A 25413-nucleotide genomic window follows, 5' to 3' on the forward strand; every position below is an offset into this window, starting at 1 on the left:
TAGCCTCCCCTTCCGGTTCCTTTGTAGCTTAAGATAATAGCAGGCTTTTTCAATCTCTCCCACTTCATATTCTGATAGGAAAAACTCCATGCAGTAAACTCCAGTTCCCCAGCAGCTATCAGCTATTTTACACCTCTCTGCCTAGCCGGGCGTGGTGGCGCATGCCTTTAATCCCAGCACTCGGGAGGCAGAGGCAGGCGGATCGTTGTGAGTTCGAGGCCAGCCTGGTCTACAAAAGCGAGTCCAAGACAGTCAAAGCTACACAGAGAAACCCTGTTTCAAAAAAACAAAAACAAACAAACAAAACAAAAAAGGAAGAAGTAATGGACCTGAAGCTATTGTGGTACACACCCCCCTACCAGGAATCTCACGCGGAAAAGCATGGAGCCTGCTGCCAGGCACAGGAGGAGCTTGCCTCCCTGAAAGAGACCCCACATGGTTCTCACTTGTCACACAGCACCTTGCAGGGGAGGCTGGAGCCAGGACAATGACAGCCAGTGAGGAGGAGGAGCACATCTTGCCCAGGACTGCTCAGTGATGTACCGTTTGTCCTCTCTAAACTTGAATTTCATTTCAGGGCTCTGGAAAGGGACTTGAGGGGCAGGGTCACTGGATCTCTTTGAAATGTGACCATATTGAACACATCTTTCTCTGGTTTTTTGTTTTGGTATTTTTATTTTTTTTTATTTATTTATTTATTTGGTTGCTTGCCTCTTTCACTGGCCAGTTGTGGATGGGTGGCTGAGCCTCCCCTGTTAGGGACTGTCAGAACACAGATTATGATACTAACAACTTTGATTGCATAACTTATTTTCAAAGAGTTCATTTTGAAATGACATGAACAGAAAATACGGCAAAATATTAGCTGAAAAGTATACATGTTCCTAATTCGAGCCTTCCCACTTCTCTGCACACCTGAAATTAAAGCAATATTTGTAAGCAGGCTAAAAATACTTTGTTTGGTTTAGTTTTAGTTTTTATTTGTTTGTTTGAGACAGGACCTTGTCCTATAGCCTATACTGGCTTTAGAATTCACTATGTAGCCCAAGCTGGCCTTGAACTTGCAATTCTCCTTAGATTCCTGAAACTACTGAAGTGAGCCATCATCCTTGCCTAGCTATGAGAATATAGACTTAGTTATCTATTTACTTTTTGGTTTGTGAGACCAGGTCTCATGTAGCCCAGATTGGCCTTGAGCTCTTGATCCACTTGCTCCTGCCTCCCTAGTGGTAGGATCACAGGCGGATGCCACCTTGCCCAGCTTAAGGTCACAACTTTAGGAATCAAAACTTTCTCAAACTAAAGTGTCATAAGGGCTCAGGAAATGGTGCTCCAACGTGTTGGCTTCTGAAGCAGTTGCTGTGGCCTGCTCCTGTCCCTCAACCCCTCACTCTTTCCCAGAGGTAAACTGTGGAAACCAAAATTCCTCGCTCTCAAGATGGGCCCCAGACATGACAAACTGCCATTCTGCAAAGCCAGCCATAAAACCTGAAAGTGTCGCTCTGATTGCCTCCCTTCCCTCTGTGTGTGACAGCTTGCCAGAAACAAGTTGTCTGCCCTAACTTGTATGTCCCAGAGAGCATTGGGCTCCATTCCCAATGGAAGGAGAGCAGCACAGACTCCTGGGGGAGTCAATAAAGGCCTTGCTAACCCCCTACCACCGCACGTATCCCCAAGTCTAGCCACAGCTGGAGGCCTGTCCTGTAGTGACATTTCTACCCAAATGACCAAAGTTTAAATGTAGACAGTTGACTCTGTCTGGGTCTGTGGCCTTAGGAAGAAGACCGTGTTATGCTTTTGCTATAAAAGTGTAGATCTAGACCGGGCGTGGTGGTGCACGCCTTTAATCCCAGCACTCGGGATTGCTGTGAGTTCGAGGCCAGCCTGGTCTACAAAGTGAGTCTAGGACAGCCAAGGCTACACAGAGAAACCCTGTCTTGAAAAACCAAAAAAAAAAAAGTGTGGATCTAAATGATGGCCCTTTCCTGCTTCCCCAGCTGCCACCATTGCTCTTGCTCTCTCCCCCTCACAGGCCCGCAGACCAGCACCTTCCAGCACCATGTTGACGCTGCTCACAGGCAGCTTTGTGTTCGGAAATTCAGTGGCTCAGGCATCCTTCCAAGAGCACTTCATACTGTGCTCTAGGGGTTGGCTAACCATCACCAAGCCATCCACTTTTATTTCCCTAAGTGGGATCATATTCTACTTCAAGAACTTAAGCAAATAAAAACTCAACTCCTGCTACATGTAATCCTTGGGATCAACCATCACAATTTCCCTATGAAGAAATTTGAGGTGATAAAGAAAAAAAAAGGGAGAAGTAGTCGATTGTTGATTTTTTCAGAATTCCCATGTGCACATGGAATTTTATTGCTATGAAAACGGCAAGAATTTAGCCTTTTCATATATTTCTATCACATTCATATAAAAATTATGAAAAGTGTATTTACCATCATAATCTAATAGTTAATGATCTTGGGTACTTAATCAAGAGAAGTGGAAAATGTGGCCTCGAGAACAGCTTGCTCGTGTGTATTCTTATTAGCATTGCTCGCCACAGCCCTAAATAGAAACACTGCAAATGTCCATCAATTTCAAACGGACAGTATGTGGACAATCTATACAGCATAATACAATTCCTCAGCAAAAGGGATGGGATGCTGAAAACGTCATGCAACAAAAATGACTTGGAAATCTTCAGAGATAAAGTCAGACAAAAGTCCGTATATGGTCCTGTTTATATGAAATGTCCAGAATAGGCTGAGCCTGGAAATAAAAGTTTATGAGTGTTTGCCTTGGGCTGGGAGCAGAGGGGGCAGGGACGGTGAGTGCTCATGGGCGTGGGGTTCCTTTGAGAATAAAGCAAAGGTTCTAGAATTAGAGGGAGATGATTACACAACTTTGTGAACATAATAAAAACGCTAAGCTGTGCAATTTACATGGGCGACTGCCATAGCATATGAGTTATAGCTCAGTTTATTTTATATTCAATAAAAAAACAACTTCCTACTTGATCCCGTTTTTAAGAGCCTTCAAGGGATGGGTTGGGGAAGGATGGAGTGAGGGAAGAGGAGGGGGTTGGATACGATTAAACCATCGAGCAGATCAGCCACTCTACAGGATGTCGGCCAGGGTTCCCCAGCCTTCCCTTTCCATCCTCCCGGGAGCAGCAGAGGTCCCACTGGCATCTGCAGGGCTGACCTCTGCATGCCTGGGATTCCCGGTCACCAGCCATCCTCATGCAGGTCTCTCACCACTGGCATCTGCAGGGCTGACCTCTGCATGCCTGGGATTCCCGATCACCAGCCATCCTCATCCAGGTCTCTCACCTGTCTCCACATCCCTTTTCTCCTGAACTTACCATATCCACATCCTTCCAAATTTTGTACTTGTTCTTTGCTTCGCTGAAAATGGCACATGTTCAAGAAGTTTCTGGGGTGAGGGCAAATGAACTCGGAAGTAACACTTAGGAATCTGCACTCAATGATATTTAAAAGATGAAGTTTTATATTTCCAGAATGTGCTTTTATCCCCCCATAAAAAGATGTTCTCCTTTTTTTAAAGTCAAGTAAATTTTGAGACTGCACAAAGAATATTTTATTAAAGATAGTAATCTAATTTATACATGTTTATACATATATTTTAAGGAATACATGCAAGCATCACAAACATAACATTTCAAGTGTAACATTGAAATTTACACCAAAAAACACAGAAAACGACTTTCAAGCTATGAGCTACTATCAATTGCTTATGCAGGACCCAAAGAATGTAGGCAAACCCTAAAAACGTAGCAGAAGCATTTCCGCACACTGGCTTCAAAATCTAGTTTGTGCAGAAGTGTTTCCACTAGATTCATAGAGTATTCTTTGGAAGAAAAGGGCGAAGAGTAATCATCTCGTCGCCCTTCGGACTTTCTGCAGCTCTTCAACTGGCTTCCATTGCTGGTTGATGGTTATAAGCTTTAAAAACAGAAAGCAAGACACACACTTCCTTGGAGGATCTGTCCATACTGCTCTAAGGAAAAGTATCACCCTGGTAACAAAAGAACCTCCTCTCCTCTGTGAAACAAGTACAGAACGGCAGGCTGGGCCTATTCTACCACTCTAGCCCCCAAATTCCCGGGGTCTCTAGGGGTCACAGGATTAGGGAGAACAGTCGTACGCACGGCCTGCTCTCACTAGTGGTTTCAAGATGTCTAGTTTGCTATGATAGCGTTTAAACTCAAAAGGCAGAGGCACGCTCGTTCCTTGGAGGTGGATGTACAATGTTCCAAGCACAAGGCAAGGCACACAGTAGGGTCTTAAAACTCCTTCATTGCAATTGCTTCGTGAAAGCACAAACCGTCCAATCAGCTCTCAGTCAGACCTCACCAGGGCTTACGTCACAGGCCCTGGGAGACGAGACGCAAACTGACAAAGATCCTGCAGGCCTCTCCGTGACATGATGTACGTGTTAACGGAGCTTTGCTCTGTGTAGGGTTTGCTAGCACTCCTAACTGGTGTCCACTCTGACCCCACGTGCTTCTAGCCTTTAGAATATTTAAAGTACACAGATTAGAACCTAGACCAGCAAGATGGCGAGACGGCTCAGCGGGTAAATGTGCCTGCCAAGGCTGACAACCTGAATCTGATTTCTGAGATCCACGTAGTGGGGAGAAGAGAACTGATGCTCTGACCTCCACACACAAGCCATGGCATAGGCATGACTACCTGCCCACCCCCGCCTCCCAACAAATAATTAAAAATAAATGCTTAAAAGATAAAACCTTTGGAATAGTCCTTTGAAAATAAATGAATGATAGTTAATTCCACTGGGAAAGAACCCACTCCCATTTTCTGGAACCTTATTGTTTATCACACCTTATATTAATTTTAAGTTAAGAAATGTGGAAACAAGTTAATATACTTCAACAATGAGTCAAGAAGGTTTATATCTGGGTGCTAAATATGGCCCAGTGCACTATGCTAAAAAGGCTCTGTATTTTGATGATTTTAGATCTGAGGGCAAGTTTTATTAGCATGCTCATCTCATAGAATCAGAGAAGCCAAACTGTGCAGAACAGAGCAAGGACTTGAACCAGGTCTCTAGACACTGGATGCCACTCTGTAAGAGCAAGGACAGCCATCTCCGCTGCCGAACAAAGGTGTGGGCTGGTTGTCAATCATGTATTGTAAATTCAACAATACCTTTTGGGGTTGAGTAGGATCCACCGTTTCCCAAGGTTCTGGGTTTCTTTTTCGATCAATACTAAAAGTAAATGGAGATTAATTAAAGGAAGGTAAATTCATTTACACAAACCCTGAAAAGCTAGCGGGTCTGTAAACTTCCTGGAGACAGACTCTGGCTCCACACCGGACCTGCTAACTTTAGTTGCCATCTCTAACAGCTGAAGTTAAAGAGGTGTCCACTGGAAATGCAGCATTTGTTTGGAGCTTTAAGGATCCCTCCCTCTATTTGCTTTATTGGGCAGGATGGGAGATTGCTCCCATAAACAGGCAGTACTGGAAGTCAAAATGAAGGGCTAAGGAGAAGCAGGAAGAGCCTTTCCCTTCCCCCCCCCCACCCCCCAACAGGGGGATTCTAGAAGGGATGGGGACTAGGCTTGAAGTGTGGGTCCCCGGGTCCAGGTACCACCCTCTAACCATTGTTAGTCACTGCCCTCTCTGACCCTGGATCAGCCATTGTCAGTTTCAGAGATATCTCTTTTTGCAGCCCAGGAGACAACGCTCTTTTACTTTCCTTTATCCAAAGTTGATACTAGAGTTCATTGCAGATTGCTGACTGTATCAATTCTACACAGGGAAAGAACTTTCTAATAAGTTGAAATCTTGAAACTTAAGATGACTATGTTCCATGGTATTGAACCCCCTAAATATTTTAAGTACTTCAATTTCAAAGCTTAAATTTAAAAAGCAATCAAATTTTACTTCACTGCAGGAGAATGTACTGAGACACAAGCAACAAGAAACAAATGCCACCGTCAGTCTTTCTGATACCAGAACTGTTTTTCAGTCCACACTTTGATGCTCTTATTCACAGGAAAAACCCAGACCCTGGCAGCATGTGTTTCAGAACCTGAGGGTAGGAGAAAAGCTCCCCAGACAGTCCTACACAGGAGGTGTTAATACTTACACCACATCAGTTTTTTTTAAAGCATACAAAGCAAAAGACGAGGCTCCAGTAGCGGCCACAGTCATGATACACACCAAAGGGATGAGCTGAGAGAGAACAGGTGAGGGATAAATTCAGTATGAAACTCCAAAATATAACAAAGTAGTATAAAAATTCAAAATCTTCACCATCTTTTCCCTCTCCTCTTTTTAAAAAAAAAAACACTCTGAGAAGTCAAGATGTATTTGTTGCTTTTAAAACTTACTTCCATATTTTTCGCCAGTCTCTGGAAAATGCCCATGATGACTTTAGTGTAGAATTCCAAATCTAGAAGAAGGAAAAATCCAAGATACTGGTCAAAACCATCTTCTCCTGGACCTGGGCACCCAGCCGTCCAACAGTCCCAGAAGGCCCGGCCAGGGCCCGCTCCGCAGAACTTTCCAGAAAGGAGATGCACCTGGGGCGGCTGCGATCAGAGGATGTTAACGCCTAGAAGCGAGTTGGCCTTTTATGCAGTCAACCGCTGGTCACGCGGACCGCTCGGACCGAGTCTCGCCGAGCCAGCTCGCGCGCGCCCCCTGCAGGACGATAGCGCAGCGCGGCCGCTGACCGCGGTCCTTACCTGAGGTCCCCTCCCATGGTCCCCATCACTTTCTGTCCTTTCTGGGAGGTTCATGTTCCGGTGTGAGGGCCAAGGCCAGGGTGAAAGACACCCAAGCCTTCTAAAAAGGAGGGGTGGAGGGAGGGGTAAGGAAGGGCAGGGCTCCAGTATTGGCTGCCGCCTTCTGTATTAGGAAGCTAATACAGAGAAGGGTAAATTTGAACAAATTCAACCACATAAAAGCTCCTAAATGTAACATGTCTCACACACACGGAGATTATTAAAAAGCCAATTGTAAAGTTTAGATTACCTCTAACAGTGTCCTGATTTCTTTTTTCTTTCTTTTTAAAATAGCGCTGGGTTAAGGGAAACAAAACAAAATTCAACCGCAGAAGATTCCAAGTGTCCATTTCTGCTGTGGACTGACTGCTGGCTTCGTCTTTGGGTCCCCTTCACCTCACCCCCCACCAACTCAGTAACTTTGGCTGGCAGTTTTCTTTGGTAGTAATTCCACTAGGCCAGAGGTTGTGCACAGGACACTAAGATGCGTTCCTTGGAAGGGAATGGGGCAGGGACGGAGGTGTGCGGGGAGTGGGCGGGGGGGGGGGGGGGGGAGGGACGACGGGGGGGGGGCACTCTCTAGCCACAGAGATAACAAGGCACGGGGCTAGAGAGTATAGAGATGAATTCAGAGTTCTGTCTCCTAACACAAAACTCTTAGTGCACCCTTCTCTCCATGTCAAAACAGGGCTGCTTTCTTTAAGTTATTTAAAAACACATTGAAGGGCTGAAATTGTATCTCAGTGGGAAAAAAACAACCCCTAGCTTAGCAGGTGCTAGAATGTTCAGACTAGGGCCCCTGGGCCCTATGAGTCACAGGATAGCCCAACACAGTTACAAATGGTGATATTATGTCACAGTGTCAGATAGTTGGATGACCTGTGGCCTGAGTCAAATTTCCAGTACAAAACCTCTTCTGTAGTTACGAAATTTTTTCCAGGAGGGCAGCGGGATGCAGTGTCCTACTACCACAGAGCCCAGGCTTGCCTCAAACTTTAGGGCCCCTCCTCCAGCTGATTGAGTATTGAGCGCATAGATGTGTACAAGTACAATTAACAAAAAGAACATCTTTTAAATTTTTATTTTATTAATTCTTTGAGAATTTCATTCAAGGCATTTTGATAATATCCACGCACACCCCTACCTCCCTACCCTCCCAACTAAGTAGTTTTTTGTTTGTTTGCTTGCTTGCTTGTTTTAATTAATCCAGGCTGTGCTCCCCATATAATCTAGGGTGTGGGGTCATCCTCTGCAGCATGGCCACCTGCCGAGGGCCACATTCTTAAAGAAAACTGATTCTCCATTGCAGAGAAGCCATCAACCGTCCATCGCTCCTCTGTTCAGCCTTGAGGCTCTCGAACTTCTTCCCCTTCCAAGAGAAACTGTAGATTATTACGTGGTCCTCAGGCCCTGAGCAGGTACCTAGCTGCATGAGTCCACAAGTGCTGTGATCCTGTCATGTCCAGAAGACACTGCTTAGTTCCAGTCCCCCACAACCTCTGGTTCCTATAGTCACCCCCACCCCTACCCTCACCCCGGCCATGATGATCTTGGGGGAGGGGTATGAAATAGATGTCCCCGTTTGTGGTAGAATGCTCAACTGACAGTGTTGGGGGATGGTCTGATGTACTTTGATGCTAATTAATGAAAAGCCAATCACCTGGGCAGAGCAAACTGAGACAGGTGTGGCTAAGGTTCCCAGGGCTTGGAGAGACAGAGGGAATCCTGGGAGGAAGAAGAGAGACCAGAGGAGAGAAAGGATAAGGAAGGCCATCATGGGTTAGGTGGAAGAAAAGCACGTGGCTGGCATGAATGGAAGATTCGGCCCAGATGAAGAACATTAGCAGTATTTCGGATTATGGATGAGAGAAGCCTGATAGAAATTATTAGAAGCAGATGGCACAGGACCGGGGCAGGTATGGGATACCTGCCACACTATGGGAAGCAGTTTAGAGGATTAATGTCTGCCCTGCCTCAGGATAACTAAGGCTACTTTAAAATATAACAGGTGTCTGTGTCTTGATTGATTGATTGTCAGGCAGATTATAATAATTATAGGCCTGATAATAAACGTTATTGGGCTGTCTTGATAATTAAATATAATTAGGGCCCTATTGGTAATTTCAAAACAACATGAGAGTTTAGTCTGTGCATTTTAACTAGCTGTGGATTTAGGCACTGACCACTATCGTCCACTGCACAAACAACTCTCCTGGAGTCTGAGAGCTGCACTGGTCTACCAGGAGAGACATGGGCTTCAAGGGCAGTGATGTGACGTCTGCTTTGCAGAGAGATCATCGTAGGCTCACTCCTGGGGCATGTGAACTTCCCAGCTCTATATAGGCTTGTGGCCAGATTTACAAGATGAGTTTCCTTCTGTGGAGAGGATCTTAAATCCAATCTAATGATTTGTGAACTCCATAGCATTTGACGTCACCCATGAGGGTTGGGGGAGTAGTGTCTTACTATAACATAGCCCGGACCAGCCTCACACATTGGTCACTATTGTAGTTCACAACTAGGTAAGGCCATTTATGGCCCCGCCCCCACCCCCACCCCCCAGAAGCCTACGCAGCACCTTCCAATACACATCTGGGCATATATCCAAAGCACTCTTTCCTACTACAGAGACACATGTTCATCCACGCCCGTCGCTGCACCAGTCATAGCTAGCAGTTACTATATGAACCATTCATAACAGGTGCCACATAGTGAGGAAAGCTGTCACATTATCCTATTTTTGTTTCCAAGCTTTCAGAATAAAATGTTAAAAGAAGTTGAAAATATATGTCTATGTACAGAATGTGCCCATATAACCTTTAAGATATGCTTGCTGCTACTCGTAGCAATAATTAGATCTAGGAAGTCACACTTTTGCCCTTTTCCATCAACACCCAGGTGTAAAGAGTTCTGAAAGATGCAGGGGGAATGTTTTTGTTTTCCCTTTGGATTCAAGAAATTACAGCAGGTTGGGGTGGTTTGTTTGTTTGTTTGTCCTGGTCAGATTCTACCATTCCTGGGCATACTGGTGACAGGCATCCATATGCCACCCTGAGTGAAGAATAGCCCAGGAAGGTGTTCCCTGTATATTACTAGGAAACACTGTGCATTGTTGATGCTTGTTTCTTACCTCTATTTTATTTGGGGCATTGAAGCCTCTCTCTCCCTCCCACGAACCCCTTAACCCTGGGAAAGAGAAATAAGGTTAGTGGGGAGAGGGGGCACAGGTCCCTATCCTTCTCCCGGCTCTTTAGGGTCAATGGGTTATTTGGGGGGGGGAGGGCAATACCAATCCCCTTCAACAGCAAACACAGCAAACAGTCTCCTCTGAGCCGCTGCATTGAAACGTTTCTGTCTCTGGTCTCTCCTAACTGCCAGATGCCACACTTTCTCTCCCTGTGCTCTCCCATTTATCTCCCTCAGAGTCCTAGGTCACGCCCCTCCCCATGCTGCACAGAGTCCTAGGTCACGCCCCTCCCCATGCGGCAGGAGGCAAGCCGTTACCAGCTGGCAAAGACTGTGCCCTGTAGGAGACAATCATCAGCTGGGAACATACTAAAGCCCAAACCAAAACCCCACACTTGGGATTAAAGCAAAGACATATTTACATAATATAACTGAGTTTACAAAGAACCGGAAACTTCCGCTCCTGAGAAACAACCCTGAGTGACCTGAACGTCACCACCAATGCAGAGAGCACACGCCTCCCACAGGGGATGCCTCAGGAGCTTTCCAATCTACACCCAAAGAAACTGACAAACACAAATCCAGGGGATAGTCTACAAAAACAAACAAACAACAACAATAAAAACTGGTCTACGTTCTTCAAAATTGATGTCAAGGCCAAGAAAGACTGAGAACAGTTTCCAAATTAAGACACGAAAGATACATGACAACTAAACTCAATGTGTAGAACATCTGACAGAAAAAAGATGATCACACAGGACATCACAGAGACAAAGAGAGAAATTCATTGGATACATTAAAATACTGTTGTCACCGGGTGTGGTGGTTCGAGCTTTGCAATCCCAGCAGTTGGGGAGGCAGAGGCAGGGGGATCAAAGTGAGTTTGAGGCCAGCCTGGTCTACAAAGTGAGTCCAGGCTACACAGAGAAACCTTGTTTCGAAAAAACAAACAAACAGAACTACTGTCGATGTTAAACTTCCTGAGCTTGTGAGTGAATTGTAGTATAAAGCAATTTTATTTGCACACACACTCAACACTAGCTATAATGGAGCATTACGCACACACAACTACGAACCATACGGTGTTTGAGCGACAGGCATGTGTGTCAGTGAGCTCCCAAGATCTTCTTACCTGGTGGTGCTGTCACTCTCTTTCTGGGCTACCACACTACTCCGTAACAGTCACAAAAAAAAAAAAAAAAAAAAAAAAAAAAGCTGCCTAATGACATACTTCTCAGTGTCATCCCCAAAGTGGAGTTATGTTCAGATAACAGTGTGCGTGGGTGTGCATGTGTGGGTGTGCGTGTGTGGAGGAAGAAGGGAAAATAAATAAATGTGACAAAATGCTAGCGTGGAGAATCCAGGCTAAAGAAGGCCAAAGTCCTCTGCTCTATCCCGCAACTCTTCTGTAAGCGTGACAGACTTCAAAGTCACAAAAAGTGATCAACCAAAAACAGTTATCCTAACAAAACCACACACACACACACACACACTTTTTATTATGTTTTAATATACCTTCTAGAAGTAAGACAGTCCTTATCAGGCCAAGCTTTTCCATCTCTCTCAGGCTCGCTCTCTCTCTCTCTCTCTCTCTCTCTCTCTCTCTCTCTCTCTCTCTCTCTCTCTCTCTCTCTCTCCCCTCCTTCCCCTCCCTCCCTCACACTAATGTGCCATTGCAAACCACAAGCAAGTCCACATTCTAATTCATGTGAAAAGCTGGTTAAAATAAACATTTAATTATCTTCCAAGTTAGAAAGTTCTTTCTTAAATAAGTTTTCATAGAAAGTCAGGTCTTTGTGGCTTAAGGATGGCTTTACAGTCTTCAGTGACTCTACGAAGTGCTCCTGCTTCACTGCAGTAGCTTCCAGTCCATCTTCCTGCAGAGCAAACAAGGCAGCCTGCGGGAGACAAGCAACAGGAAACAGTTAATTTGCTTCATATTAAAACTACCAGTAACTGTCAACACTGCAATCCGGTGGTAAATTCTAGGTCTCCCATCAAAGGAGTTCAATGCCATCCAAAACACTAAGCTAAAACTTACGGTGACTAAAAATTCACCTTACACTATAATTTTTTGTACACTAAAAATCTAGCCTTAAATAGGCAATCTGCAAAATATCACACACAATCCAAGCCCACATACAGTTATAGATGAGAGGAATCTTGACCCCAAGGTAGAAAAGTTTACACAGCACTGCTCATAAAAGAAGCCACGTTTTACAACCCAGCAACTCTCCTTGGGGCCATGTACATATACGGAAGAGCAAGTCCACACTCCTAGCACAGACAAACTGTCCATGGCGGAATGTGGAAATTTGGAGCTCCAAAGCTACAGAGCTTGTTGTAGGCAGAGTGGTGCCCCTGGGCATCAGCAAGGGCAGAGGGTAGGAAGGGTCCAGGGAAGATGCTGGAATAGCAACAATCTCTTCCCAACACAAATGGTGATTACAAAAGTGTGGTCACTTTACAGTCCTTCAGTAAGATATCCATCCTTAAGATCGGTGCGGTGCGGTGTTCTGGATTTAATATTCAGTAAAGCTTATGGAAAAAGAAAGCCTACGACTCCTGCCCAGAATAAGACAGTGCACACTCACTTCTTTGCAGAGGTTTTTAAGGTCAGCTCCCGAGAAAAAACAGGTTTCTGCTGCTAGGTTTTCCAGTGAAACATCAGGACCTATGGGCATGTTGTTTGTACAGACTTTTAGAATAGAGAGCCTGCCCTGGAACAAAACCAAACACAGGATATTTACAGTTTTAGAAACAAACGCATGAATTATCAGAGACATTTAGAAACATCAGATATTTACTTCTCTAAAAAATCTCTCTTTAAAACTTGATTTAAAATAAAAAGAAAGAAAAAAATTAATTGCTGGGCCCCTTCACCACCTGCCAGTTGCCCTGGGCATTGAGAGCAGAGCATTTCCTGGCTGGATGCGCTGTAGTCCCCACAGACCCAGACCACTGCCAAAGCCCTTTCATCGCCTCAAATGTCCTAGGATTCCCCATCCCAGTGCACAATGACATCCAGTGCCCTCAGCACTGCCTGTAACACTGCAGTCACTTGCAGGCATGCTTCCTGAAGACAGGGCCAGGAAGCCAGCACAGGCAAAGGTGTGACTTTATGAAGAGCCACCAAGCATAGAACGGGAGACCGGCCTTGACCAGTGAGAGCAGGATACACAGTGCACCTGCCCCCAGCCTGGAGACATGATGCACTGCTGAGGGCACAGGAAACACGCAGCGGTTACCTCGTGATCAGGAGGAGGGACATAGATCATCTTATCTAATCTTCCAGGTCGTAGCAAGGCATCATCTAGCACATCAGGCCTATTTGTCGCCACGACAACCGTGACACTCCGATTAAGAATCTCTTGACACTCTGAGGGAAAGCATATAACACAGCGTAATGTCAACAAACTGTTACTTATTAAAAAATCCTTTCCCGTTAAGTCGCACACGGGAAAGTGCTATGTTTGAACAGGGATAACCTTTCCTCGGAACCAGGACATTTCCGCCCCATCCCAGCCACCTTCTTGGTATCAAGCCACCCCACGAACAACTCACTAATCAAAGAGCTACCTTGGGTGTTTGTAAGGAATGGCTAGTCCTCACAGGCATTTCTCAGTTGAGAACCAATGAAAAGCCTGACGGAAGAACACCTGGCCAGTGCCCAGGTTCACCCAGGCTCCCGATGAAGGACAATTATCAGGAGGATGCTTGCGAGGGCAGAGTGCATGACTAATGGGGGCAGGTATGGTTCTGGAAAGTCTGGTTCTCAATACCCCAGAGACGGAAGTTTACTTTTTATTTTTCTTTCCAGAGGCAAAAAGACTCTCAGCCTGAGCTGCAGTTACGCAAACCCTGGGTGAGAAGCGACATTTGTTTCTGTTTGAGGCAGGGCCTCCCTGTAGCCCAGATGGTTCCAAAACTTTTCCCAGCAAAACTGACCTTAAATGTCGGCTGCCTGCTCACACCCCCCAAGTACTCCCAGCGCACACCAGCATTCCTGGCTTATGTGGCGCTTGGGCCAGAACCCAGGGTCTGCACATGCCAGGCAGTCGCTCTGCCCCAGAACTACATAAAATCCTCAGCCCAAGAAAAGAAACATTTAATGGCAAGACAGGGAGAGGCCTAGAAGTCCTTGAGATGAATAACCCGAGCAGCTCTCCGGTGTTTACCCCTCCAAGCAGCAAGTTTCCCAGCATGCTAATGGGCTGCTGCGCCAGGAATCCCTGCATCCCGACACCAGGTTACCGTGGGCCCCTTCAAATTTTAAAAATGGGAAACAAACAAGAATATGACTGTAATAAAAAGAAATCAGAAACGGCCTCCTCAGGGCAAGAAGCCACACTCTCTGAAGAAGAGGCTCACAAAAGCAGGGGGACCCAAAAGCCACCTTTACTTGCTTTCAACTACCAAAGTCACTGAAGTGCTAAATTTGTTTTGTAATGTTTCACACACACAAAACTGAAGAAGGGATAATAACAGAAACCCCTCCGTAAGAGAATTCAGCCCAGGAAAAGCAGCCGCGCAGAAACGCTGCTTGGTTCTAGCCTGCGATTCTGGCGCATCTGGCTAGCAAGCAGCGCTCCGTGTCTCCAGCTCCTGGTATTTACCCTGTTGGTTTGATTTACTCCCTCTTCTCTCTACCGGCCTAACTCCCACACCATCGAGTTCATTCAGCAGCACTGAAAGAACCCGCTCCCGAGCATCACATCCCGAGGTGCCGACTGAACGAGACCCCAAGATTGAGTCAATTTCATCCAAAAACACAAGCGCTGGAGTACTGGCTCTTGCTTGCCGAAATACCTTAGTGAGGGAAGAAAAACATAGCGTCACACGCCGTTCCGGTGACTATTTTCACTCTGCTATTTGTAATCGTTAAAACAGGAGAAAAAAAAAAAAGATTCTAAGTGCTTAGGAACTGGGGAATAAATACATAAAACAAGGGCCAAAGATGCATGGTTGTTAAAAACTGTCTTCTCAAAAGATGTTTAACATAGGATGTCAGAAGCGACAGTGCTGTTTTCTCTTAAGGCAGGATTTCATTATGTAGCCTAGGCTGGCCTAAAACTCAAGAGATCTGCCTAAGCCTGTCTCCTGAGGATAGAATTAAAAAGCACATTCCACCACTGCCATCTGGTGACAATGTTTAACATTAAAAACCAAGATAAAAGGGCTGGAGAGATGGCTCAGGGGTTGAGAGTGCATACTGTTCTTACAGAGGCCCTGAGTTCAACTCTTAGTGCTGGGAGACATAATCTGCAACTCCAGCTATAGGGAACCTGGCGCCCTCTTCTGGTCTACATGAGTACCTACATGCAAGTGTGCATACTCCACATGGGCACGCACGCGCGCACACAAGCACACACACACACACATGATTTTTAAAAATAAAAAAGGTATTACTGAAGATTGATAAAACCTCAGAGAGAGGAAAAGGTGGAAGGATTAAAGGGAAGACGGCTCTTATTTTAAACATAAGCATGTATAACTTTTATAACAGGAAAAGAAAATTACTTAAAAATAAACAAACCTGAGACAGGATTTTTTCTGAATCGCCAACAAAAGGTGAAAAGAGGTCAGCTCCACTCACTGACACAAAAGAGCAGTGACAGCTTGTGGCCAAGGCCCTCACCAGAGTGGTTTTAGCACATCCAGGGGGACCGTAGAGGAGAAGGCCCTTTGGCTGTGTCAGACCCATCCTAGCAAACTCCTGCGGGAACTTCAGAGGCCACTCAACACACTGTAAATGAGCAGAGAGACAGGAAGATGTCAGTGTACCAGCCACATGCCAAATGCATGCACTTCCCAGAGCCCGTTGAACTGACTGACACTCAGGAACCAGCCCCCCCCACCCTCCCCCCACTTAGCTCCTCTGCACCCCAGGGCTTCCACCTGGGATACCATGCGTCGCCTGTCATCCTCCCAACAGCTCTCTGTGGCTATTCTTTAAACATTTTTAATTATCTTCTAATTTCTGTGTTTGGGTGCTTTGCCCGCACGTATGTACGCGTACTATGTACATGGCTGGTGCCCGCAGGGGTCAGGAGAAGTCGCTGGAATTCCTAGGACTGGAGCTGTGGATGGCTGTGAGCCGCCACACGGACTCTGGGAACTGAATCTGGTCGTCTGCAAGAGCAACAAGTGCTCCGAACTGCTGAGCCGTCGCCCCAGCACCGTATGGCTACTGTCTACCTCTCGGGCCTCAGCTCAAATGTACCTGCTTGGTGAAGTCTTTCCCCAAGGACCGCCAGCAGAGTAAAGCCCCTTCTCCCAGCCACAGCCTGTGCTGCCCTCCACCTTCCTCAGCCCACTCACTGTTCACTACTGTTCCTTTTCCATGTGGCCGCTCTGCTCTTGCTACAAGCCAGCAGCGTTCCCGCCTCTATCCCTAACACCCAGAATAACACAAGCAGTTACTGAGCAGTGAGAAGTCCTGACCACCGCTAAGCTAAACAGCCTTATCATCACTTTACAGACTCAGACGCTCAGGCCTAGAAAGGTTAGACGTGAACCTGTCCGACTGACTGACTGCTAGTGAGGAGACAGACCAACACTGGCCTCAAGCAAGAAAACGGTATAAGGTGGGAGCTTTGTTCTGAAAGGGAGAGACTTTTTATTAAACTAACAACCAGGCAGGAACCGGCAACTCCAAGGAGAAGGGGCGCTCCAAAGAGATGCATAAAGCCATCGAATTCATTGCCCCAGGCAGCGAGCAGAAGCAATGGAGGCAGACCACAATAGCCCTGAAAGTTCCAATCAACAATGTAGAAATATGTGGAATGCTCTGGAAGGAAAGGAAACGGAAGGCGGGGACATCAGTCGATGACAATGGCAAGGACAGATTGGAACATAAGGAACTGCATTTTACAAAGTCCTGGCACCGCCCTTCCGACAGAGAAGTGCTGCTGGCCGCATTCGCCAAGCAGGGATTAGGTGTCGAGGTAGAGTTGATTCGCTGGACTCCTGTTTGTTTTGTTTTCTTCAAGCCAGGGTCCCACTCACTATATGGCCTTGGCTGTCGTAGAACTCACTGTGTAGACCAAGCTGGCCTTGAATTTACAGAAATCCACCTGCTCTGCCTCCCAAGCGCTGGGATTAAAGGCGTGCGCCCTACTCCTGGCATTTGCTGGACATCAAGAAGAGTCTACCCAAGACTTTTCAAGGGACAGCTAAGAACAGCCTGTGACACTGTCAATCACCTCAGACTGCAGAAAGGACGTCTGGGGCTGGAGAGATGATGGCTCGGGGGTTAAGAGCACTTGTTGTTCATGCAAAGGGCCCACCCTTTGTTCTCAGAACCTATATAATACCTGACACCATCCACAACTCCCACTCCAGGACATCTGACCCCTGCTTCTGACGCCCATGCGTACGTGCAGCCAAAACATTGCTATGCATAAAATGAAAATAATTTCTAAGAATGAAAGATGCCCATGAGTCTCTCAGAGCACCAACATGTCAGGGGACGGAGAAGAGGACCCAGAAAGGCAGGGAAGGGCCACAACCAGGCTAACAGGACACATGGAAGGAAGTACGGCTGATGTCTCTCAGGCTGATGTCCACATCGTGAAAGTTAAATGAGACAAGCCCACGGGAAAGGCTCCCATAGGTTCAAACCCCAGCACCATAGAGGGGGGGAAAGCATATTTGCATATAACTTACATCCATTTGCTGTAAATTATCTCTATTAGTTATAATACCTAAATAATGTAAATACCACATACACAGATGGCATACCTCATGGTTTAGGGGTAAATAACAAGAAAAAAGTATTGAATCTGCTCAGTGCGGTCAGTGTTTTGGACAGCTAGTTGAATTTACAGAGTCAATTGTTCTCATTTACCTGCTCTTGAACTATTGTGGCAAATGAATCGCTGTGACAGCCTGTGTGTCTCAAAAGTTAACGCATTTACTATCCAGCCTGTCACAGGAACTCTGAACACCTCTGTTCTAGATTATAATGAACCCTTTAAAGCAAAAAAAAATTTTTTTTTGGTTTTTCACAACAGGGTCTCTCTGTGTTAGCCCTGGACTCACTTTGTAGACCAGGCTGGCCTTGAACTCACATCGATCTGCCTGCCTCTGCGTCCCGAGTGCTGGGATGAAAAGCATGTGCTACTATGCCCGGTGCTTAAAACAAAAAATTTTTAAAGAGGACTAAGATGGGAAAACACAAAAACTAATTTTGAAGTCTACACAAGAGTAGTTAAATAAAGACTGAACCACACGACCAGGGGTTTGGGTAAGATGGAGTGTGCAATTTGCTCACAGCATTTTCACTACGGACAGAGAATGCTACTCTGGGCTTCTGCAGGATACGCTGACCGGTTACCTGCCTCAGCCGCAGCTTCACAGCTTCAAGCCCACCTATCTGATCCCAGCCAACAGGCTTGATGTCCGTCAGGCCAACGGAACTTCGAAACGACGAGGGCTGAATCTTTTTAAGAGCTTCCAGAAAGTCTGTTTCTTCAATCTCAGGGCTGTTTTGGTTCTGAAGAAATAGATCCCAAAAGGAAAAACCAAGCCAAGATTTAGGTAGGCCTTTTCTATAGTATACACACACCACACAAGGAAATCCTTTCGCTTTTTTAAAGTGTCTTTTGAATCTATACATCTAATTATCTCTAGTCTCAGGTCCAAGCATCTTAGTCATTTCCTCAAAGTGAGCACTGAGCACACAGTTCACAGCTTCAAATTCTGAAGGTTACAGCTGTTAACGGACTGTCCTCTGAGGCAGCCTTTCCTGTCCTTCCCTCCCATGCCGCGTCAACACCGCCACCGCCACCCTTCCACCCTCCCCCGCTCCAACCCCACCCCCACCCCCACACTCTACGGAACCTTCAAGCTTGCAGAAACACTACTCAACACTGTGTTGATTAATTTCTTCAAGTCAGAGTGAAACAGGGGAAATAACAGAATTAGGAAGTCATTGCTTTTTTTTCAAGTTTCTATAAAAGCTATTCTGAGTAAGAACCCTGACGAGAGGACATTTTGCTGTTTCAAAGTATCTTCTATTTGTGCCAAACAAAAAAATAGCTCTCTGGTGGAGAACTGGACACTGCTCTGGTGGCCGTTCGGTCAGTATCACCAATGAGCAGCCCACAGGCACCGCGTGCCTCCATATGGTACAGACACAATCCTGGCTGTGTACTGTTCCCAGAGGGATGTACACCAGGAGCCTGGTCATTCTAGAAAATGACTAACATGACCACTCATGTCAAAGTCACAGATCTCAGGTTGAAAACGTATTCTCAAATGGCCCGTACAAAAAAAACAAAACAAAAACACAAACACATGCACACAGACAGACAGACAGGCACACACAGACACATGCACACACATATGCACAGACACACACAGACACACAATGGACAAGAGAATATGGTAACTCTAACTTAGCAGAATGTTAGAACCTATGACTTTGGATAAAGGGATTTGCTTGATGTTCTCTGTAACTATTTTGTAACTTTCCAATAAAATTTAAATGACTTCAAAATAAAAAGTTATAAAACTCATTGTGTTTCCTGATGTTTTCCTGACCCTGTCCGTATCTGTTCTCTCGGGTTGCTGGTCTCTCACTGTCTTTGAAAGTTCTTCCCATAGGAAGGGAATGGGCTGAAAGAACTCCGCCTGGTTTTGTGTCTTTGTCCATCTCCAAACGCTCAAATTAGCAAGTCTTGTCCTCAGTGGCACTGTTTGTTACACTCAACAGCCTCCTCCCCCTAACATCAGGTATTTACACTAGTTTACGATTTTCTCGATCATTCCAGTGAAGCACACTTTTGGTTAAAAGCTCCTTGTGCTCATCCCCAGTTCACCTCCAGCTCACACCCAGCTCACACCCAGCTCATTCCCAGCTCACACCCAGCTCACACCCAGCTCACACCCAGCTCACCCCCAGCTCACCCCCAGCTCACCCCCAGCTCACCCCCACCTCACCCCCACCTCACCTCCAGCTCTCCCCCACCTCACTCCTAGCTCACCTCCCTGTATTGTTGTTGAATAATTTGCCCTTATATCAAATTCTCAGCAGTGGATTGTCTACAAAGTCTCATTTTCAACTATTTTATACATTTGTATAAGCTCATGAAAGTGGATACTAATCCACTTTAGGTCTACGCCTAATGTGAACAGGATTATCTAAAGATATTAGCAACTGTCATCTTTAGGGTAATGTTTTGGGCAAAGTTCACTTTCTACTTTGCTGTCCTGCTTAGTTGACACTGACATCATATGTTTGATGGGGACACATTTGACAAAGTATCATCAGCTGATTTTGTCATTATTGTGTGTTTGCTCCACTGCTGATGAAGAGACTTATGGACACATAACCACAGTACTTTGTTCTGTGTCTTTGCCTCACTGGCTTACAGTATTAGGCCCTGGGTTCCTGGACACTAATTATGTATCAACTAGCGTTTGAAAAAAAACTCTCACTTAAAGACCATGTGCACTCATTTCATTTGACTCTCATCAGCCTTTCAGGCATAAAATCCTTTCTCTTCTGTATTTACTAAACTACGCTTCTAAATTCTTACTCAGACTATTTCAGAAAACCTTTCATGGATTCCCTGTTTGCCCTGGTACAGACAGAGCCCCTCACCTGCCTAGGGGGGCGGGGAGGGGGGAAAGATGAGCCAGTACCTTCCAAGACGTCTCTCTCCCTTCTTCCTTCCACTTCCCCTGGGTTGTTTCTGAACTCAGCCATCACCTGTGGAGACTGACTAGACCTAGGTAGGCCCCTCCTCGAGAGCAGTGATCTGACTGGTCCACCTAAGCCAAAGATGCTTCAGAGGAAGCCTGGAACTTCAAAGCAGAGGGAATTCTAACTGTGCCTCCCTCTCTTCACGGAACTCTCACCCTTCCCCACGAAGAACACACATTCTCACACCTCTACACAGGAACTCGTTATAACTCTAAGCACTCTGGTACCAAATCCACTAAGATGAGGACTCAGAAGTTCATGTAACTTCTTCGCACCTCCAGTGTTAGGATGAAAATAACATCAGTTAGAAAAGATACAAATTATTCAGATAAAAATAATTTAGGGTACTACAGAAGAAGCTGAAATGTCCCAGAATCCTCAGTTGCTGAAATTATTACTTGCTGAAGAGGTTTAAAGACTCGGTTATCATATACTAAATAATTTACTTTTCAAATTAATAGAATTGCAAAGTATTACATTTAAGATAATCCTAAATATTATTAAAATAATTATGAATTTAAGATTTGAAAATCAACAATCTTTAATAAAATTCCAAGTACTCAAGTTTCCTTGGAGTAGAAAACCTTTTTTCTCCCATAGCTATTTATCCATAATCTTGACAATGAGGAAGTCTTCTTATAGATACCATCATATTCTAGAAGTTTAAGTTAACTTTGGTGAAGTTCATCATCAGTGACTAAAATTTGTGCTGTGGCATTGTGGCTATGGAGCATCCTCAAAAGTCTCAGAAAAACATACACGCATGTAAACATAAACACATAAAAAAAAAGAAAGTAAACATAGTAGCATGTTACAACTGCACAATCTGGGTAAAAGCTATACAAAATTTTTAGAACTATTTTTGCACCTTTCTGTGTAAATCTAAAGTGGCTTCTTAAAAGCTTTAAATTCAAATCTGTCTGATTCTTCTGAGAGGACCTACCGGGAAGACTCAGCCATTCATCCTCCTCTTCAGCCATATATTTATATGGAGTTGAGATGTAAATATATTTGAGATATATTTGTATATATGATATATGTTCACACACACACACACACACACACACACACACACACACACACACACAGAGCAGTGGAGGCTACCAATCATGTCAAGGAATGAATGTACTTACCACTTTTCTTTTTCTTTTTTGGAGACAGGGTTTCTCTGTGTAACAGCTCTGGCCATCCTAGGACTCTCTTCGTATACCAGGCTGACCTTGAACTCACAGAGATCTGACTGCCTTTGCCTCCAGAGTGCTGGGATCAAAGGCATGTGCCATCATGCCCAGCTTACTTATTACCTTTTTAACCTCCAAATTAATCTGTCATATCAATACAGACGATTAGCACAGCTGGTCTTAGGCCAGCACTTCCTACCTTCTCGCTCTTCAGAAGGGCACACATGGCGGCTTCCCTACAGAGTGCTGTGAGGTCAGCACCAACATAGCCAACTGTCATTTCTGCCAGGAGACCTAAGTCCGTATGACTGGAGACTGGCATCCTTGACGAAATCACTCGCAGAATGGCCTCTCTTTGTTTGAGTGTGGGAGTCCCAATGACAACCTATGAGCAAGGCAAAAGAAACGGAAAAATTAAAAGTATAGAACTTGAAAAACGTTCTTTAAAAGCATCCTCACAAATGTACAGCGATTCAGCAAACCGTTCTGGGTCGGGGATCCTGAACTTTTAAGCACACCTAAGACTCTGAATATAAGAAAATGGGAACTGTCTGACGGAGCGACAGCGGCTGAGGATTTCCACGATGAAGATTCTGTATTTCCCTGAAAAAGTCATTATTGTTTGAGAGCACACCCAGCCATGGCAGTCAGGGATTAAATAACAGGCCAGATAATCTAGGTCCTTGCTCTTTGGAAGCGAGCGCCTTTAATAGATGGTGCCAGGAAGAAATCCACTCAAGTCCTCAAAAGACGTAAGCTGAAAGTATACGATTGCTATTCCTATGCAGAATCTTACCACACAATTTAAATATTGCTTTATTACTAACTGTTCTAGCTACTCCTTAGACATTTAAAACCCCTTGAGGACCAAAGCTCCTAAGACAAGGCAACGCTGAGTATTCAACTTTCTTGACCACTCAGGAAGTCAACTGTAAGACTGGTGGGTGGTATCTTAACAGGGAATGAGTACGTTTAGGGGGCTAGTGCCCGTTTTTATTTGCCTGTCCTGCCTTCTCTTACTGTGACCAAATTCTCATTCCAAAGGCTATTTCAGTTTAATACGGTTGCAACGGGCTTAGTTACTGACCCATCCCGCTTCCCAGATGATTTGACTCTAGAAGAATCTGATTCTTGCCAAAAGTGATCTACAAACCCTGCCTAACCCAGCTGTGCAAAAAGGCGAGCTTCCAGGTACCAGGGGTTCTATCCTGCTCTGGCCATTTACCTCTCGGTCAAACCTCCCGGGCCTGCGCAGCGCTGGGTCTAACTCGTTTGGCCGGTTGGTGGCTCCTACAACCACAACTTCCCGGTCCCGGTGGATGCCATCCAGCAGGGTCAACACCTGGGCCACCACGCGGCTCTCGGGAGCTCGCTGGGAACTGCCTCTCCGAGGACACAGGGCATCCACTTCGTCCAGGAAGAGGAGGCTGGGCCCGCGGCTGGCCAGTTCCTGGGCGCGCTGGAAGATGCGCCGCACGTTCTCCTCTGTCTCTCCGGGCCGTGCGCCCTGCAGCGCCGCGGCACTCACGGCCAGCAGCTCGGCACCCGCCTCGCGCGCCACGGATCGCACCAGCTGGGTCTTGCCCACTCCCGGGGGTCCTGCCAGGAGCACCCCACGAGGCACTGCCAGCCCCAGGGCAGTTAGGGCTAGCGGGTAGCGCAGCGGCAGGATGAGCAGCTCCCGCAGGGAGTCGGCCGTCTCCGACAAACCCCCAAGGGCCACCTCCCCTGGGGGCTCGACCTGTGGCGGCGGCTTGTCGCTGAGCGTGATGCGAGTGTGCGGCGTGACCAACCCGGCGGGCTCTGGGTCCGGTGTCCCGCCCACCACGTGCAACGCTGCCACAGGGCCCGGGACTCCCGGCGGGGTGGCCACCACGTGTCCCCGCGACACCGGCCGGTTGCGCAGCAGCTCCTGCGCTACCTCCAGCACCGCGTCCGGACTTGGGGCTCCCGCCCGCGATCGCAGCACCGGCCACACCGCTAGGCGCCGCAGGGGCGGACAGGGCACCGGCTGCAAGCAGTCCAGACTGATTCTCCCCGCGGCCGCCTCGGTCCCGGGGCTCGCACACTGCAGGTCCAGTTGCACATAGCCGTCCGCTCCGTCGCGCCGCGGCCAGGCCGTGCAGAGGCAGCAGCCACCGTCGGGCAACGAGATCCTCAGCGGCGAGCCCAGGCACGCGCCCAGGCTGCGGAAGGCTGCTGGCCCCAGGCGGCAGCGCTGGGTGTCCCGGTCCCGAGGATCCACCGGCAGCAGCTTCAGAACTTGTCCGTCAGGGCAGGGCCCCGAGTCCGGAGCCATAACTAGAACAGCGGGGGACCCAACTACACCGGCTTGCCGGATGCAGGCGGCGCGCATGCGCCATGAAGAGAAAAGGCGTCTGATTGACAGTCGAAAGGACTTATGGGAAAATTAGAAGAGGTTGGGACTCCGTAAACTTTGCAGTTACCGCGCTGTCCTCCCAGGCGTTTTGTTTTTTGGTGTTTTTTTTGTTTGTTTGTTTGTTTTTTAACGGATGTTCTAGCATCGGACAGACATCATAGGGCCGCTCCACTGAATGATAAGAGTTTGCATTTTGTGAAGTAAAAAGACTTCTTAAGGGAGAAAAACGGCTGATGAAAGTGTAAATAAAATAAATACCTGCCAAGTTTAATAATCATGATACATAGACCTTATAAAATATCTTTTATTCTCGTTCCAAAAGGCTCTGAGCGTCTAGACATAGGAAGGAAGACATAATAACCATCTTCAATATGTAAAGGAATGTCTATGAAAGTTAGCAGCACACCTTATGGATAGCTGTGGTATAGAACTGTCCAGGAAACAAACGTCTGATGGGTGGTCGTAAGAGGTTTTCTCTGTATGTTTTTGCATGGTCGCGTGAAAGGTACAGCCAGTGGTCATAACCATGCCAGCGGAGGGAAGTACACACGAGGAGGCAATTAGAGCTAACGTGACCTTACAGATGTCTGCACTGATTTAAAACAGAAGTGGAGGATGTTCTAGTCGGGATGTGACGTGGGGGAGGGTATATGCATGGAGAGGCTGATCCCATTCAGGGTCAAACTATAAGGTCCTCTGACCTTAGCCAGGAAATAAACAACTTCCCCCACTAAAACAGCCACTCCGTTCTTTATGTTACAAGTATCAAGAAAGGATGCTGTTCCTACGCCCTCAACTCTCTCGTTCACCCATTCTCAGTGGAATTATAGATGTCTTTCCCAGCCAGCCAGTAAGTCCATCCTGCTCCTTTGAGTCAGATCATTTTCAGTGTATTGTTTCGCACACCTGGACGTCCAAATTTATCATACCTACAATGGCGTGGCCTTGTAGGAAGCCATTCTAAGCTGAGTGTGATGACTCGTGCCTGTATCCCAGCATTTGGGAGCCCACTTAAGGATTATCACAATCACAATTTCCATCCAGTTCAGCCTGTGCTACTTAGTGAAGTCTAGGCCAGCCTCACCTACAGAACGGGGAAATGTCTCAAAACTATAACAATAGCAGCAGCAGCAGAAAACCTTGGGGGTGGGGGGACCAGCATGATAACAGTTCTGTGGGC

General features: G+C 46.4%; 2 protein-coding genes across 4 annotated transcripts; both read right to left on the minus strand.

Annotated features, from left to right (window-relative positions):
- Nucleotides 1–3573: 3573 nt before the first annotated feature.
- LOC311593714 (normal mucosa of esophagus-specific gene 1 protein) lies at nucleotides 3574–6669 on the minus strand. 2 transcript variants are annotated; one of them, XM_084775165.1, is made up of 5 exons: nucleotides 6572–6669; nucleotides 6380–6441; nucleotides 6136–6221; nucleotides 5190–5250; nucleotides 3574–3962 (listed from the first exon to the last, which is right to left on the minus strand). In XM_084775165.1, exons 2-5 carry the CDS (start codon nucleotides 6413–6415, stop codon nucleotides 3894–3896), a joined length of 252 nt encoding a protein of 83 aa, XP_084631291.1. In that variant the 5' UTR covers nucleotides 6416–6441; nucleotides 6572–6669; the 3' UTR covers nucleotides 3574–3893. The 2 variants fall into 2 exon arrangements, with proteins under 2 accessions (XP_084631291.1, XP_084631292.1); XM_084775166.1 differs by lacking the exon at nucleotides 6572–6669 and having other exon boundaries at nucleotides 6380–6559.
- A 4995-nt stretch (nucleotides 6670–11664) lies between these two features.
- AFG2B (AFG2 AAA ATPase homolog B) lies at nucleotides 11665–24400 on the minus strand. Of its 2 annotated transcripts, none has more exons than XM_084777618.1 (8): nucleotides 23079–24400; nucleotides 22053–22238; nucleotides 18300–18458; nucleotides 15498–15707; nucleotides 14596–14770; nucleotides 13210–13340; nucleotides 12556–12681; nucleotides 11665–11859 (listed from the first exon to the last, which is right to left on the minus strand). In XM_084777618.1, the coding sequence occupies exons 1-8, from the start codon at nucleotides 24207–24209 to the stop codon at nucleotides 11695–11697; spliced, it is 2283 nt and encodes a 760-aa protein (XP_084633744.1). In that variant the 5' UTR covers nucleotides 24210–24400; the 3' UTR covers nucleotides 11665–11694. The 2 variants fall into 2 exon arrangements, with proteins under 2 accessions (XP_084633744.1, XP_084633743.1); XM_084777617.1 differs by having other exon boundaries at nucleotides 14578–14770; nucleotides 23079–24395.
- Nucleotides 24401–25413: the final 1013 nt, after the last annotated feature.

Source organism: Acomys minous (assembly GCF_964271855.1).
Source record: "Acomys minous genome assembly, chromosome: 3".
Taxonomy (NCBI): Eukaryota; Metazoa; Chordata; class Mammalia; order Rodentia; family Muridae; genus Acomys; species Acomys minous.